The sequence below is a fragment of the Amyelois transitella genome, chromosome 9, assembly GCF_032362555.1.
Source record: "Amyelois transitella isolate CPQ chromosome 9, ilAmyTran1.1, whole genome shotgun sequence".
Lineage (NCBI taxonomy): Eukaryota > Metazoa > Arthropoda > Insecta > Lepidoptera > Pyralidae > Amyelois > Amyelois transitella.
In genome coordinates this window covers 7,207,655-7,223,430 of record NC_083512.1, presented here as the reverse complement: position 1 = coordinate 7,223,430, position 15,776 = coordinate 7,207,655, and the positions used below count along the sequence as shown (strand labels likewise).

At 35.5% G+C, this 15,776-nt stretch overlaps 2 protein-coding genes across 3 annotated transcripts in view; one reads left to right on the top strand and one right to left on the bottom strand.

Moving 5' to 3' along the window:
• Positions 1-15,776, bottom strand: part of LOC106143249 (forkhead box protein O) — an 83,825-nt gene that overhangs the window by 30,750 nt on the left and 37,299 nt on the right. The gene's annotated exons all lie outside the window — the stretch shown is intronic.
• On the top strand, positions 2,172-3,667 carry LOC132902067 (uncharacterized). The gene is made up of 2 exons (XM_060945781.1): positions 2,172-2,310; positions 2,751-3,667. The coding sequence occupies exons 1-2, from the start codon at positions 2,172-2,174 to the stop codon at positions 3,665-3,667; spliced, it is 1,056 nt and encodes a 351-aa protein (XP_060801764.1).

Sequence of the window (15,776 nt, the reverse complement as noted above, 5' to 3'; positions counted from 1 at the left end):
GCCTTTTACGACATCCATGGGAAAGAGATGGAGTGGTCCTATTCTTTTTTGTATTGGTGCCGGGAACCACATGACACTTAATAACTTATATAGAATAAAATATTACGATTCCGCTTTTTAAACTTACAAATGAAATTTTATCATCGTTTCAATTATATTAAGATGGACCGACACATCACTGGAAGTGAAGTGTAAAGTTTTGTATATTTAGAAGAGAGATAGCAAACTTAGCACTTACAATAAATTAGAAGTTCTGTTCGGAAGAGAATGGATTAAAACTAGTTCGAAGAGTGCGGCCCTGAAGCGAGAAACTTTCAATTTTTATGACAAATTCAATTAGAGAAAGATTTATGTGTCTTTGTCGCACGATTAAACTATCTTTTAAGAGTGAGGGAGATAGTAATAAATGACTTAAGCTTTTAATTGCTAAGTTTTGCGTGCTGATTTGCAAACCCATTTTGCTCTAAAATATTAATGACTTTAAATTTTCAATGGAACTTTTAGGCCTAGCAACGTTATTAGATGCGAAATAGTTAAACTAATAGAAGTGGTAATATGATTGAGATCATGTAACACCTTACAATTTTGTTGGGAATTGACAATAAAGTAAATATAATTAATTCAACATCAAGGGTTTCATGATTTACTGCAGACTACAGACTGCAATGATTTATCATAAATACATAACCATCGTAAAGGGACTCTATTACTGTACGTTACGTTTCTTTTAAGATCACACTGTTCGCTTGCGCTACAATCCGCGACTACCGGTTTAAATCCCGAACTTGTCCGAGCCTCGACTCACGCCACCAAATCCCATTACCGATAGAGATCTCGCGACATCGGTGGACAATAAAATGCTTCCATCATATCTGAAACTTTGCCCCATAATGAAGCGTATGGGGTGAATGGTTTACGACAGTCGTCGGCGAATCTTTATTGGTAGCGGACCAATTTAGATAAAAGGAAAGAGCTTTCGCCCTGAAACACCAGAGATAGCAGTCTTAACTATCGCCAAGTTAGCGGTAGTTAATCCGGTTGGTTCGCGAATAAATCAACAGTCGAAAGCGATAAATTTGGGTCGCCCACCGTAATAGGTGAAAACTATTAGGTCCAAGGGTAATTTAGGTGCCACCCAGAAAAAAATATGAAGCCGGCAAGGCGCCAGAAAAGAGTTTGTAAGTTTTGTAACTAGGATAATATCTAAGGATATTCGTCATGATTATTTGAAGGAATAAGTTAGTTCATGAGTTATACTCGCATATTTTCTTTGGGAGTATAATGAAATATTGTCGAACGACAGATTCCAAAATCAGGAACAGTTAAATTGATAAGAGTTCACATTTAACAAGGTATAACAAAATATTTTATGTTTTTATCAGTATGTATTATCTGTAATCAAATAGTAATCCACAAGTTCGAGTAATACGATTATAATGATTTACCTAGTTGTTTATTTCAGTGAACCGTCTAATAATAAAGAAGGAAAGAATGTTGAAAATCAGTAAAAACACCTCACCTTACACGTGCTCGAATTTTCATTAGAATTCGTATTCCCAGAGCGTTGTTCTGTGATTTTACACAATATTATTTTGAATTCAAATGTATTCTAAACATTGTATCTGAACAAGCCTATCTACATTTTCCGTTCTCGTTTACCAACTTAGGTCCCATGCTTGTTTGCTAGCGAAGAAAAAATTTATATTAAATATACTAGTTGCTTGTCTTCTCGTAAAACTTGTTAAAGTCAACCAAGGGAAAAGCTTCGAAACTTGGTATTTTTCTTTTAGGCGATATCCACTCCAGTGATTCATCTCACTATCTGATCTAGCTGAACGTGTACTTGTCGGGACTCCATCGAGACTGTTAGCCCTGTCTTCCCCGTAAGGGACAGAGACGTGAGAATAATAAAATTTATATTTCGTCGCTTCATTCTCGATATAAGATATTCACAACGTAGTCCCTTCAACCTACAAGGTAGCATCGCACGATTTTTAAAGAAAGAATCGATTATTTTTTACAAATCGATTCATTCGTTCTCCTTCAATCATTCGCCGTTCGCTCACACCGGACATCTATAATTCATTCCTTTTTCGTGCGAGGTAGCAAGCACACGTCTCCTACCGTCAACGTAATTTAAACTACCTACAACAGTTTGTTAGCAAAGAAAAATGACCAAGCGTAGTGCAGACGAAAAAATCTCACACTATAGGAGAAAATTACGGAAATTGGAAGAAAAGCAGAAGTCATCTCGTCCAAAACGAATAATATTTTCGGATTCAGAATCATCAGACTCCGAAAAAAGTCACAGTAAGTACTTTATACATTACATTACTATTTTTTCTTTAGTTGTGAATTAAATGAAAAACATTTAAAATACCCATTTCAACCGGGGGGTTGGCCGTGAGTCAACACGATGGTATAAATACGTGTCTAACATGCCTGGGGGTTGGTCGAGAATCAACACGAAGGTTAAAAATCGGCACTGTCATGCCCGGGTATTGGTCGTGAACCAAGACGAAGGCAAAACCTTAATATTTTTCATCTACCTTCTATTATTGAGAATTCATAATTCTCGGTAAATACATGTGCAATATAAAACAATTTAATTATTTTGCATATACCCACAAAAAAAAAAAAAAAAAAGTATCTTTATACGTAGGGGTATTTATGAGTACGTAATATACTCGTACTTATGTGTGTCATTTAACGGTATCGCAACGTCCTAAAATCGATGTTTGTGGTCATAGATGACACCGAGCCGGAGATCATTGTGGAAAGACCTCAAGCGGACCCTCCAAATACTCATCCGGCCGAGGAAAGCGTCCCGCCGCTGGGAGAGGGTGCAGGGCCCAACGAAAGCGAAACCACTGAGGGCGACGCCGCTGCCCCGGAGCTTGATCCCGAGGTGTTACTGGCGCTCGGCGCCAAGACAGAAGACGGCCCCGAGTACGGGGACAATATTCATGCAAATTTGGCACAGCTCTGGACCCCTTTGTTAAAAAAGGGCCTCTCTAAGGAGGATAAGGAAAAATTATTAAAAGAATATTTGGTGCCTCAAAATTGTACATTATTGCAAGCACCCAAGCTCAATCCGGAGATATCTGCAGCGATAACTGAGAGCAGTCGAAATCGGGACAAGAAAGTGCTCAGTGCACAGCAACAGCTAGGCGCGGGTGTAACCGCAGTCAACAGAGCAATGGATTTGATTTTGAGCAGCGAAAACGACATCAAACTAAAGACTATTAAATATCTTAGCGACGCATGTCGCATCCTTTGCGACCTGCACTATACAGAAACACAAACTCGCATTAAGCTCATCACCCCAAGTTTAGACAAAAGCTTTGTGAACGTCGTTCAAGATTCACGTCGTGATGAGACCCTGTTCGGAAACAAATTGTCCGAAAAAATAAAAGCCTCGAAGACTATAGAAAAGCAAGGTTTTCAAATTAAGAAGACTACACCAAACCCTGCATCTTCGGCGTCTACATCTTCCCGTCCGGCTCCACCACGGGGAAACTGGTCAGCGCCTCCCCGCTACCCGAAGGGCGGCCGGGGAGGAGCCAAGAAAAATCCGGTGCCAAGGAAGCCGTCGTCATCAGCTCCCGCGACTGCGGCCAAGGCCACCAGCAAGCCGCAGACACGCGGACAGACACAGCAACAGTAGCGCAGGTACACGCTGGCCGCATACACCTATTCTACCGCTGTTGGCAGAAAATAACCGATAATCCCCAGATTTTGAAATGGATTCGTGATGGTCTTGATGTTCCTTTTCATAATTTAGTAACACAGGACTCTGCACCCGTTAGTCATATACTACCGGAAGAAAGACACGACATGTCTTTAGCCATTGAGAATTTACTAAGTCTAGGCGCTATAGTCCCATGCTTCTCGACACCGGGACAGTTCTTGTCAAAAATATTCCTCGCGCCTAAATCAAATGGTGGTAAACGATTTATATTAAATCTAAAACCATTAAACAAGTTTATAAAAACGGAACATTTCAAAATGGAGGATTATCGTACTGCTGCTAAGATTATACCAAAAGACGGATTCTTAGCCACTGTAGACCTTAAGGAGGCTTACCTTTTGGTTCCATTAAATATGCATGATAGGAAATACTTTCGATTTCAATTTAAAGATGAAAAGTCTCAATTACAGACATATGAATTTACCGCCATGCCTTACGGGCTGGCAGTAGCACCTCGAGTGTTTAGTAAAATAATGAAAGAGGTAGTTACATCCCTGAGGTCACGTGGCTTCAAATCCGTAATATATTTGGACGATATTTTATGTATCGGCAATGACTTATCCGAATGTACGCATAACGTCAATGAGACAATTAAACTTCTTAAATGTCTAGGTTTTGTAATTAACCTAGAAAAAAGTTGCTTAGAACCGCAAAAGGTCCGCAATTTTTTAGGATTTGTGTACAATACAGCTGACTTAACTTTGTCTTTGCCTTTAGAAAAACGCAACAAAATTTCACAATTGGTCTCAAAATTTTTATCATTGCCTAGATGTACCATCAGAGAATTTGCACAATTGATTGGCACTCTTATCGCCGCGTGTCCCGCTTCTAAATACGGCTGGATGTACACAAAAATTCTGGAAAGGGAAAAGTATTTACTTTTGCAAAAATACGGTAATTATGATACGAAAGTGTTACTCCCTGATAACATTATACAGGACTTAACTTGGTGGTCATATAACATTAACTCAATCTCCGGTCCTATGAGGACACAAGGTTATAAAAAAGAAATTTTTTCTGATGCATCACTAACGGGCTGGGGTGCGTATTGTGATGGAAAGCGTGTAAATGGCAACTGGAAAGACAGTGAAAGAAATCTTCACATCAACCAACTCGAGTTGATTGCAGCCTTCCTAGCCATTAAAAGTTTCCTTCGCGAAGAGAAAGACTGTGCAATATTATTAAGGGTTGACAATACTACGGCCATCAGTTACATTAATAGAATGGGTGGTATCCAATACCCTCATCTGAGCAACATATCCAGGCAAATTTGGCAATGGTGCGAGACACGAAATATTTGGTTGTTTGCCTCTTATATAAATACCAGAGACAACAAAGAGGCTGATGAGGAATCCCGTCGAATCAACCCTGATATCGAATGGGAACTCTCGACGTCAGCCTTCGGTCAAATAACAGAGGCATTTGGTGAACCCGAAATAGATTTATTTGCATCCCGCTCCAATGCCAAATCTGATCTGTATGTTTCATGGAAACAAGATCCCGATGCAATGACCGTAGATGCTTTCACTGTCGATTGGAGTAATTACTATTTTTACGCTTTCCCACCTTTTGCGTTGTTACTGAAATGTATAAGAAAGATCATCGATGATGAGGCTGAAGGGATTCTTGTGTTTCCATACTGGCCGTCCCAGGCATGGTTCCCCATGATTCAAAAAATATTAAAAAGAGATATTTTATTACTAGAGCCTCATAAACATCTTTTACAATCTCCTTTCAGAGATCATCATCCAATGTACAAGCGACTTACCCTGGGTGTCGCGAAGCTCTGCGGACGGCCTTCATCCAGCAAGGAACCCCAGCGGCGTCAGTAGAGTTGATGCTCGCGTCGCTCTCCGACAATACGGTAAAACAATACGGTTCATCTCTCAAGTTGTGGTGGGAATTTTGTTTAACAAACAATATTGATCCTTTCAATGGTTCAAATGAAGCCGTCATATTATTCCTTACAGAGCAGTTCAATAAGGGAGCTAGGTACGGTACACTCAATAGTCATCGCTCTGCCCTCTCTTTACTAAAGAGTGACGTAGGAACGGATGAGCGAGTTTAGCGCTTATTAAAAGGTGTTTATAAATTAAAACCTACGGCGTCAAGATATAATTCCACGTGGGATCCACAAATAGTTATCTCTTGTGTCGCAAATTGGGTTCCTCATGAAGAAATTGAAATGGAGAAACTAACAAAGAAGTTAGTAATTTTACTAGCTTTGTGCACTGCTCACAGAGTACAAACTTTGTCTTTGATTAAAGTTGATAATATTTCTAAAAGCTTAATGGGTATTCATATTAAAATTACAAATTTAATTAAAACCTCAGGCCCTGGTAGAGAACAACCGGTGCTCTTTCTCCCTTATTTTAGAGAAAATTTGAACATTTGCCCTGCCACAACTCTTGATGCTTATTTATTTAGAACCAAGGATATTCGGGCCGAGAATAATAGTCTACTATTAACTTACAAAAAACCATATAAAACTGCATCACCGCAAACCATCAGCAGGTGGATTAAAACCGTTTTGTCGGAGAGTGGCGTGGATGCGTCCGTTTTCAAAGCGCACAGCACCCGCCACGCTGCCACGTCGGCGGCGGGCGCGGCGGGCGTCTCAGTCGAGACCATCCGGAAGGCCGCAGGCTGGTCCCACACATCGTGCACATTCGCTAAATTTTATAATAGAATAGTGCTCGATGAAGACCGTTTCGCCAGATCAGTATTTGGTTTGCCACACTCAAATCTAGAGTGATATATAATTTATCTGTTCATGCTAAATTAAGAAGTTTATACATGTTTAGTTTTTCAATAAAACCATTAATTTGATTATCAATTATTTTTAACGCAAAACTTTCATCTCTAAACATCTACGTTGTGAATATCTTATATCGAGAATGAAGCGACGAAATATAATATATGATCAAACGAACTTCTCAAGTGAAGTTCGATCGATATTATATGAGTCGCTTCATTCGAAGATATAAGAACCCACCCTCCCTTAAGCCCCATCTGAAAGTTCTGCGGTTTCTCTCTAAAGAAAATGAATTATAGATGTCCGGTGTGAGCGAACGGCGAATGATTGAAGGAGAACGAATGAATCGATTTGTAAAAAATAATCGATTCTTTCTTTAAAAATCGTGCGATGCTACCTTGTAGGTTGAAGGGACTACGTTGTGAATATCTTATATCTTCGAATGAAGCGACTCATATAATATCGATCGAACTTCACTTGAGAAGTTCGTTTGATCATATAGTATGAATGTTTACAACTTCACTAGTACGGCGGGCGCCGACACTAGCGGCCGCGTCTAGTACAAGTTTCTTACAAATCTTTCGGCGAATTTCAAGACTTCGACAGTTAGTTCCAAAACGCTGTCTTAGTGATGAATTTCAGTTGGTGTGAAGCAAAATAGTGCATCGGTTGATAAAAAAATGTTTGATGACATCCCTCAGAGTTTAAGCAATAAGTACACTGTTTTGAAATAACAAAGAAGCACTAAATTGATTCAATTAAATAAACTATTGATGATATTGACTAATTATTTTATTGATTTATGTTTTTGTTCTAATTAAACGAAATTGTAGAACAATCAAGAATGTTTTGCTTTTATACCAAAAATAAGTATGTAATGCACATGTACAGAAATTTACAAAAAAAAAACAAAATACAAAGAAAACTCACCAACATAAATTGCCAATTTAAATTTAAAAAAAAAATGTTTTCTACACAACGCTCTTTCGTGGACAAAATCACCAAAACTCATTACGTCATCGCGTTCGACAAGTATTAAAAAAAAGAAAAGCTCTTTCCGTCGAAGGAAACAAAGTAATCCTCAGATCTTAAAGTGGACTTGGCCAAATCAGCGTCTCCCTTTCTTAGCTTGTTATCTCATATCCTAAAAGTTTAAAACGCAGGAGCCATCGAAACTGGAACTTATTAACTCGATGTGATCGCCTCGTGGAAACAGCTCTACGATAAAATGTTACAGGAAGGAAAACTTTCGCGGACTGTAAAAGAACCTGAAGTTTAAAAAGAGAACGCTAAATGCGATTCGTACTTAGCGAGTCAAGTTAAATTCACAAAAGTTTATGTTTCAATAACTTATTGTTATTGTTAAGTCGGTTAAAAAATAACAATAATATTTTTTTTATGTTTAACCTTTGAGGTCGTTAATTGTGTAGTCTTGATCCAAGATAATAATTGGTTTATCTATTTACATATTATAATAGTCAATATTTTTCGTGTTAACATAAATATAATATTTGATAGCGATATACTAATATATGAAAAATTTAAACAGACAATTTGAAACAACTTCCTTTTTAAACTTTTGAATAAATTTCAAATGAAAAGTGCCGCTGATTGGATTCGAATTTAAAATACTTGTGACGGAATCATAGAAATTAAGATAAAATAAGACAATATGTTATTCTGATATCTATTTGTATAACCTGGGCTAGGGCTAGCAACCTGTCACTATTTGAATATCAATTTAACCATCAAGCCGAACGGCTGAACGTAGCTGAACGTGGACTATCAGTCTTTTCAAGACTGTTGGCTCTGTCTATCCCGGATAGGATATAGACGTGACTATATGTATGTAAGTATTTGTAGAATTAGTGTTCAAAGCTTAAATGTTATTAAATTAATCTGGTCTCTATTGACGCGGATTCACATCGATATCACGAAATTGCGATAGGAAAGTTTACACAATCACTGCTTTTCAGATCACGGCTCATACCTGCTCCGCTCATAACAAGTTTCAAACTCGGCAAAATATGGCAACTCTTTTTATTGTGCTTCGATGTGTGCACGGTTTTATTCTTATACGGTGTAAATTTTTATGTCTCTGGCGAATTTTATAGGAATATATTGTCCCATATAAAAGTTGCAGTTTTATTCAAGGTAAAATGCAGGTTTTGTCAGTAGTTTCAATCCGATTAACATTACGTATTCTGCATAATGATATTATGGTAATGGTAGTAGATTTCCCAAGCCGGGATATTTGTTTTTCAATAGAGATATGACCAAGTTATTTGTGTATAAAAAATATAAGATAATGAAAATGTAACAATTATTTATTAAAAAAACGACCATCCATATTCTTAGTTTTGTTAAGAGTATACAAACACTTTGGATACTATAAACACAAATCATTACACTTTTTCATTATTAAAAGAAAATTGGTGAATTGCACCAAATTTACTTAAATTTCGATTCGTAATGACTGACTATTTGCATTGATAATGAAAACTGCCCCACTCAGGTTGACTCATCGGTAAGTAATTTGTGAAGTTGATGCCGCACGAGTGAATTTTATTCCGACAAAAATAGTAATGATTTACCTACAAAAATAGTAATGATTTACCTACAAAAATTAGAATTTTTAATTCAAATAATCCATGAATACTTTTGTTTTCTAGTAATTTATTAATTATTGTATAGTATATCCAATTACAAGATTTTATTTTCACGGATTAAAGAATGTCAAATTAGAATAAAGAATTTTAATAAGACTTGGCATACATGTTGTTTTACATACATGGTACAAATGGTGTATAAATGATACTAAATTCCGTCAGAGCACAATCAAGTCAGAGGTACAATTGAACGTCAAACTAAAGGCTTGTATGTTCCTTTAAGCTAAAAGTCTAAAACTTATCTTGCTTTTTGGTAGATATTCTGTTTTGATTTATGAATAGTAGTAGTGCAGATTACTTATTAGTTATATAATTTATTATAATGTTAATACATTAAAAAAAATTATGTAGTACATAAATTCTAGGAAATACTGCAAAAAGCGGCTCGGATAAAAATTAGTGAAAAGATAAAATTGCTCATTGCGAAGATAAGAAGTGTGAATGAGTGGATATTTCCTAAGCATATCTTCCGCCCCCGCACGGGCAGTTTCCATGTTATTACATATTCCTAGTGTTCATAATAATAAAATACTAAAAGGACTACCACTCGACTAACTACAATGAAGCTATGTATTTACGTTTGATTTTTACTTACACAGTGGCCAGGATAACAAAGGCGAAAAATTTACTTTATTTAATGAAACCTGGCGTTAGTTTTAGTGATTAACTGTATTAAATCTTAATTTTTATTTTACTTTTCTTGAGCCTGCAACTTCCATTATGTTTAGTAGTTTATTGTAACGGGGACGTTAGAAATAAATAAATAATTTTAGAAGCTGAAAATTTGCATTGCATTACCAATATAACTGAACGTCTTCGAAGTCTTTTCGTGAATGTTGGCTGTGCTTACCCAAAAAGGATGAAGATGTGATTTTAGGTGTCTTTGTATGTTTTAAAATATATCTAAAACGTGATCACCTTACCACTGTCCATACATTTATTGGCTCCACGTGGAATGCAAATCGCCATTGGTCTATCAGGCTGCATGTTGCATGAGCATACATTAATGACCGGCCAGCTAACTGTGCAGATTATCCACATTTACCGGTCATTTTCTCAAAAACCTGTCTTGCACTCGTTACGGCCAATTAAAAATTTACGGCAGCCTTTTATGTGCTTTTTCAACTTTAAATGATAAACCCAGTAAGTACCTATGATAATTGGTTGGTAGATTTTAGTATTTGTAAGATTATACCACCGTAGTTTATATTAGTATCTTTTTATTTTTCGAGGAATCATGTAAGCGTCAAATCAATAAAAACTACTCGTACTATTTCTCACTATATTTCTGTTCACGCATTCAATAAAAAGCCCTATTTAATACCTATATATAAAATGTTAAGTACTTTTTCACAGTTTTATGTTTCTAACTGAAAACGTCATTTTCATCTTGACATGTCACTTGAACCCGTGATATTTAAAAAATATTTAACGCGTACCGTAAATATTTCTAACTCCTCAGAAGAGCAACGGACGGGTAATAATAGTTTCTTTAAACTCTTGATAGGACTGAAACCTTCGATCGTAAATCGTTTTGGTCATCGTCCTCAAAGATTAACCTAACAACGATTCAAGGTTGCCGAGGTGACATTGCACCCAGTATTGCGCAGGCGTCCACACACTAATAAATGTACACAAGACATTTTATCAAGCTGGACGATTCGTTGCAATTTAGCGTCTATGTAGTGATTACATAAAGTCTAGGAAGAATAGCTGAAATACTGTTAATAAATACATAATGCATGTGTGCGTAAAATTTTGCATTTTATGCAACTGGACAAACAAATATAAAAACTTTATCTTCACATATTAATAAATGTTTGCATGTAGATAACATAGCATCAATATTAACTAGTAAGAATATTAAATTGATAAAGAAAACAGAACAAAAAATCTTACAATGCGTCCTCCGCTTTTGTGTGAGCACCCATTTTTTGTTGGAATTTATTTAGTCCAAGGCTACACTAAGGTGTAATAAGGTTTATAAACAAAAACTTAGCTCACATAATAAAGAATACATACATAATTAAATATACACCTATGAAATTATAAAGAGATGTACTGAAGTAAAGTATACTGACATAAATTCCATTACTAAAATGCGGGGATAAAATTATGCAGGGATGTGAAAAGATGTAGTCTCTGTCTACACCTCCGGGAAAGTGGCGTTATTTTATGTATTTATGTTAAACTTAAATTATAATAATAGAACACTATGAAACAGGAAATAAAATCAGCCTTGTCCATAGTTCATTTTATAAATAAATCTTTTGTCACTTAATTTGTTAAAATTTTTAGGGTACGTAATGGATGTTTTGTGTGTTGTCCATGTATCTAGTTTTTTTTTTGTGTATTTTTTTTATTTAAAAGTAAAGTCGGCTTCTGGAGTTTTTTATTTAAATCGATTAAGTACAAACAATATGTAGCTTCGTCTCTTTTTGAATTAGCAAATTTAATTTTTAAGTAGAAAAGAACAACTTTTAAGTTTAAAAGAAAATTACTCGTTTTTAATCTGTTTAACAAAAAAGGGCAAGTTATGTGTATTTAAAGGTTTTCTATTTTTGATTTCCAAAAACTAATGTGAAATTACTTATGCTTAAAAATAGTGTCAAATACAGGCCCAAATGTGCAAAAATAAAAACAAATGAACCAGAAAGACATTTCGTTGAATCAAACCAAGCATAGTGAAAGTATATATTATGTAAATGTGATTTTATTACGTTATATGTATGGCAACCGTTAAATTCCTGTGTAAATATAGGCGTAAAAAATTGGGATAATTTTAGAGAACCTATTATATGTATATAGCGCGTCATAGTTTTGGTTTTACGGCCAATATAATTGTAGATATGTGTAAGTATAATTTTAATGTTTTATTTTATTTCATACAACTTAACGATGGCGTTGTCAATCTTCTCAAAATTCATTAATAACAATAGAATTAATGGATAACGTTAGCCTTTACCTCCTGCACATTTGAGCGCGTTTCATCGAGTTTGAAAAATAAATCATTGAAACAAAAAAGTTTGCTTACGGTTTCCGCGCTCTAACCATGAAAGCAATTCTCACTCTACGGGGAGAATAAATTTAAGGAATGGTATAATGTGACGTAAACGCGTTTTAGTGATAAACTATGCCGGTTCTATCCCGGCTGAGATCAGGGTGCGATTGTAAAAATCCCGGGAACATCAAAGGATCCATTTTATAGCTCCAACTGCATAATGTTAAAGGCTAATGTTTTACGTTACCATTTCGGTTGTCGACAAAAAGCAACTCTACCTCAAAATTGAAACGATTTTTAAATATTTTTTTATCCCTAACATCAAATTAGTGTGTTAAATTAACAATTTCATGAGCTCTACTTCAATCCAGGTAGTGATGCATCATACCAGATGGTCATACAGAAGACTCGGGCTAGATTTTCGGTCAATTCACAGATTCAAAAATTATATTTTTATTTTAATTGTATTTATAATCCAATTAATGGACAGACATGCCAGGTATCACACACACACAGACAAAACTAGTCACAAAAAAATTAGTTTTCCTCATTCCATAAATAACTCAAAATTTAGTTACATAATTTTATTTGTGATACATAACGTTTAACCGGTCTCCAAGCCCTTTAGTACTGGTCAACCTTGGTGAAGTCAGTTCCTTACCTACCTCAAAATATTTCCGTGACCAACAATCATGAAGGGAACTCTTTTTTGCAGTCTTCTATTTTAAGGTTAACATATAACTGACAAAAACTAAATTACATATACGTAGCGCGTTTCAAGGCCTCCAGCCGAATCGTTTTAAGAAATGTGTAACATGTTAATTCGCAGTCTGTAACATCGTTTCTTTATTAATTTGAAGTGTTTACTTTTAGATTGAACGTAAAATATAACAGACAATTTATTTAAAGTGCAAGTATAAGATCGATCGAGAGTATAGGATGCAAGTAGGAGATAAGATCGATAGTCTGTATTTATTAGCATTTAAAATAAGTCCTATTGTGTCATAAGAGCAAACGACATAGAAGAAGTCTTCTTCTTCTATGTCCAACCACCGAATCGATCTCCATGAATTTTTGTACATATATAGTGTGGAGAAGGCCAAAGGGAGAGCTAGGCTAGGCTAGATAGCTTCTCTACAGACTTTCACGGGAAAAAGTCTAGGTGTTCGTTCTGAAGTAAGTGGCGAAACTACACGACACAGCATATTTGAACAGTATACTAAGTATAGGATTTAAATCGGGAAGTAAAACTCATAATTTCACAAGAGATATTAACGATTGGCTATAAGACCGACGATTTAATCTGATTTCGCGAGCGTCCGCACCCTATTATTCTCTGGACGAGTCTTCCGGAAAAACGGATATAATTTTACCGGCCTTACTTTTTTCTCGTGCCGCATTCAGGGAAATTGAATTTTTTACCATGCCTCAGTGGGCTAATTCGAGTAATGCATTTAGCCGATGCATGCCGGTATGTGGATTAGTTAGTACTCTGCGTGCATTTCGCTTCTACAAAATTGATGTCTTAATTTTCAGTTTTAATTCAATCTAGTATATCATAGAATTTACTGCCAATTACAATATTTTTTTTACTCCCCAATATGTAAAGAAAACGGTTTTATTTTTTGTATTGTTAACTTGTTCACATATAGAAATATAAATATTAAAAATGCAAAAATATGATGTTATTGTGTATTATTCATATTTTAAAATATGTAAGTACCTATTTCGATAACCGTACGTATACCGTAACCAAGAATAGTAATGTGAAATTGTAAAAAGATGGGTAAAATAACAAAAAAAATTAATAACAAATTTTAAATTGTAGTCTGCATTCAGTAAAAAAATATGTACATTACAAAAACAAGATGGATTATCGTGACGTTTTGATTCTTCAAATTGCAAGATATTCAATAATCCGATCACCATACAGCATTCCGTTTAATTTGCCGACATCGCGGGAAGTCTAATCATCGTTGATAAAGAACTTATTAATGATCGCCTATCAGTTGTACGATTATATTACAAACACAACACCTGTATTGGTCACACGCTTGAGTGTAGGTATAACGTGTACCGGACTGTTCTTTCTAAATCGTAGTGCAAAAACAATAAGTTCAACTCTTTTCTTCTATGAACGTAGGTACCATAGGCACATGAAAACTTCGTGAGGAAGTAAAGTTCCCCTACAAATTTAGTTCCCTTTTGAACATAATTCCAAAGGTCAGACGGAAGTCTTAAACGTGAAATTGCCCAGTTTACCCATTTCTAAATCGTGGTCATAAGAAGACCAGGGTTTAAAAACGGGTCATACGCCAGAACGATGTCGATACACCTGTACTGTCACACGCTAAAATGATTGTGGGTACAATGTGATCACCGGACTGTATAGGGAACCTTCCTAATGCAAAAACAATCGGTTCGTATTTGATTGTGTCTTCATTTGTTTTTAATTAAAATACCAAGTATTTATTTTATGACAAACAGATTTTATATTATTTTTGCCTTCATGTAGGTAGTAATAACGTCGTCACAATAAATAATCCCATGGTGGTGTTTTATTCTACATCTGTAAACTGAACGTGTTACTTGCTGATTGCTCTTATTTTATCTTTCCCACTTACCAAAGCATAGAAGTCTAGGTGTAGTATAATATGAAGCAAAGACACATTTTGAATCATATTGATATTGAAATTACCTGAAACAAGATAGTTTTTATTACTACAGATAGGTAAAGCACAATAAATTTCTAAAGAGACTTTAAACTTTCAATCAGGTCACTCTTGGACAATAGCCAAGAGACGGTTGCAGACGTTTTCACAAGTTTTGCATAAAAGTTACTTGGAAACGCATCTGATGAATAAACCACAGGGAGTTTGGGATTTTTTTTGAGCTGAAATTTATTGGTGCAATGTATATTTACAGATTGGAAGTGGAAACCATTGAAACCACGCCAACGTCTGCCAAGTTGGTAACTGCATTTCGAAAGCACAAAATGTAGTATTGAAAAACTTTTATCTTTATTGCATTTACTTTCACTTGTGATACGTTATAGTACCTACATGCTATATTATTTGACACATTTTTATCAACTTTTTAAATAAGTACTCGGTATTTTATAAATTGCTGCAATGTGTTCCCGGCACTAATAAAAAAAAGAATAGGACCACTCCATTTCTGTCCCATGGATGTCGTAAAAGGCGACTAAGGGGTACGCTTATAAACTTGGGATACTTCTTTTAGTCGATGGGCTAGCAACCTGTCACTATTTGAATCTCAATTCTATCTTAAAGCCAAATAGCTGAACGTGGCCTATCAGTCTTTAAAAGACTGTTGGCTCTGTCTACCCCGCAAGGGATATAGACGTGACCATATGTGACATGTATGTATGTATGCTGCAATGTTTATATAAATTCCATCATATATCCTCGTTGTCATTATTGTTTAGAAAATAAATGACAATGTGAAATTTGATAAACGTAGGAATTCAAAAAAATCATAAAATAATAGTAAAAGCTGACAAAAAATTACAGAAAAACAATAATACGCAATTTATGAAGTCATTATCCTATGACAACATTACAATGAAAATGAAAAAAA

Coding starts and splice junctions, on each gene's coding strand:
- LOC132902067 (XM_060945781.1), top strand. CDS start 2,172: ATGACCAAGCGTAGTGCAGACGAAAAAATCTCACACTATAGGAGAAAA. Junction 2,311..2,750: donor AGACTCCGAAAAAAGTCACA/GTAAGTACTTTA, acceptor TTGTGGTCATAG/ATGACACCGAGCCGGAGATC.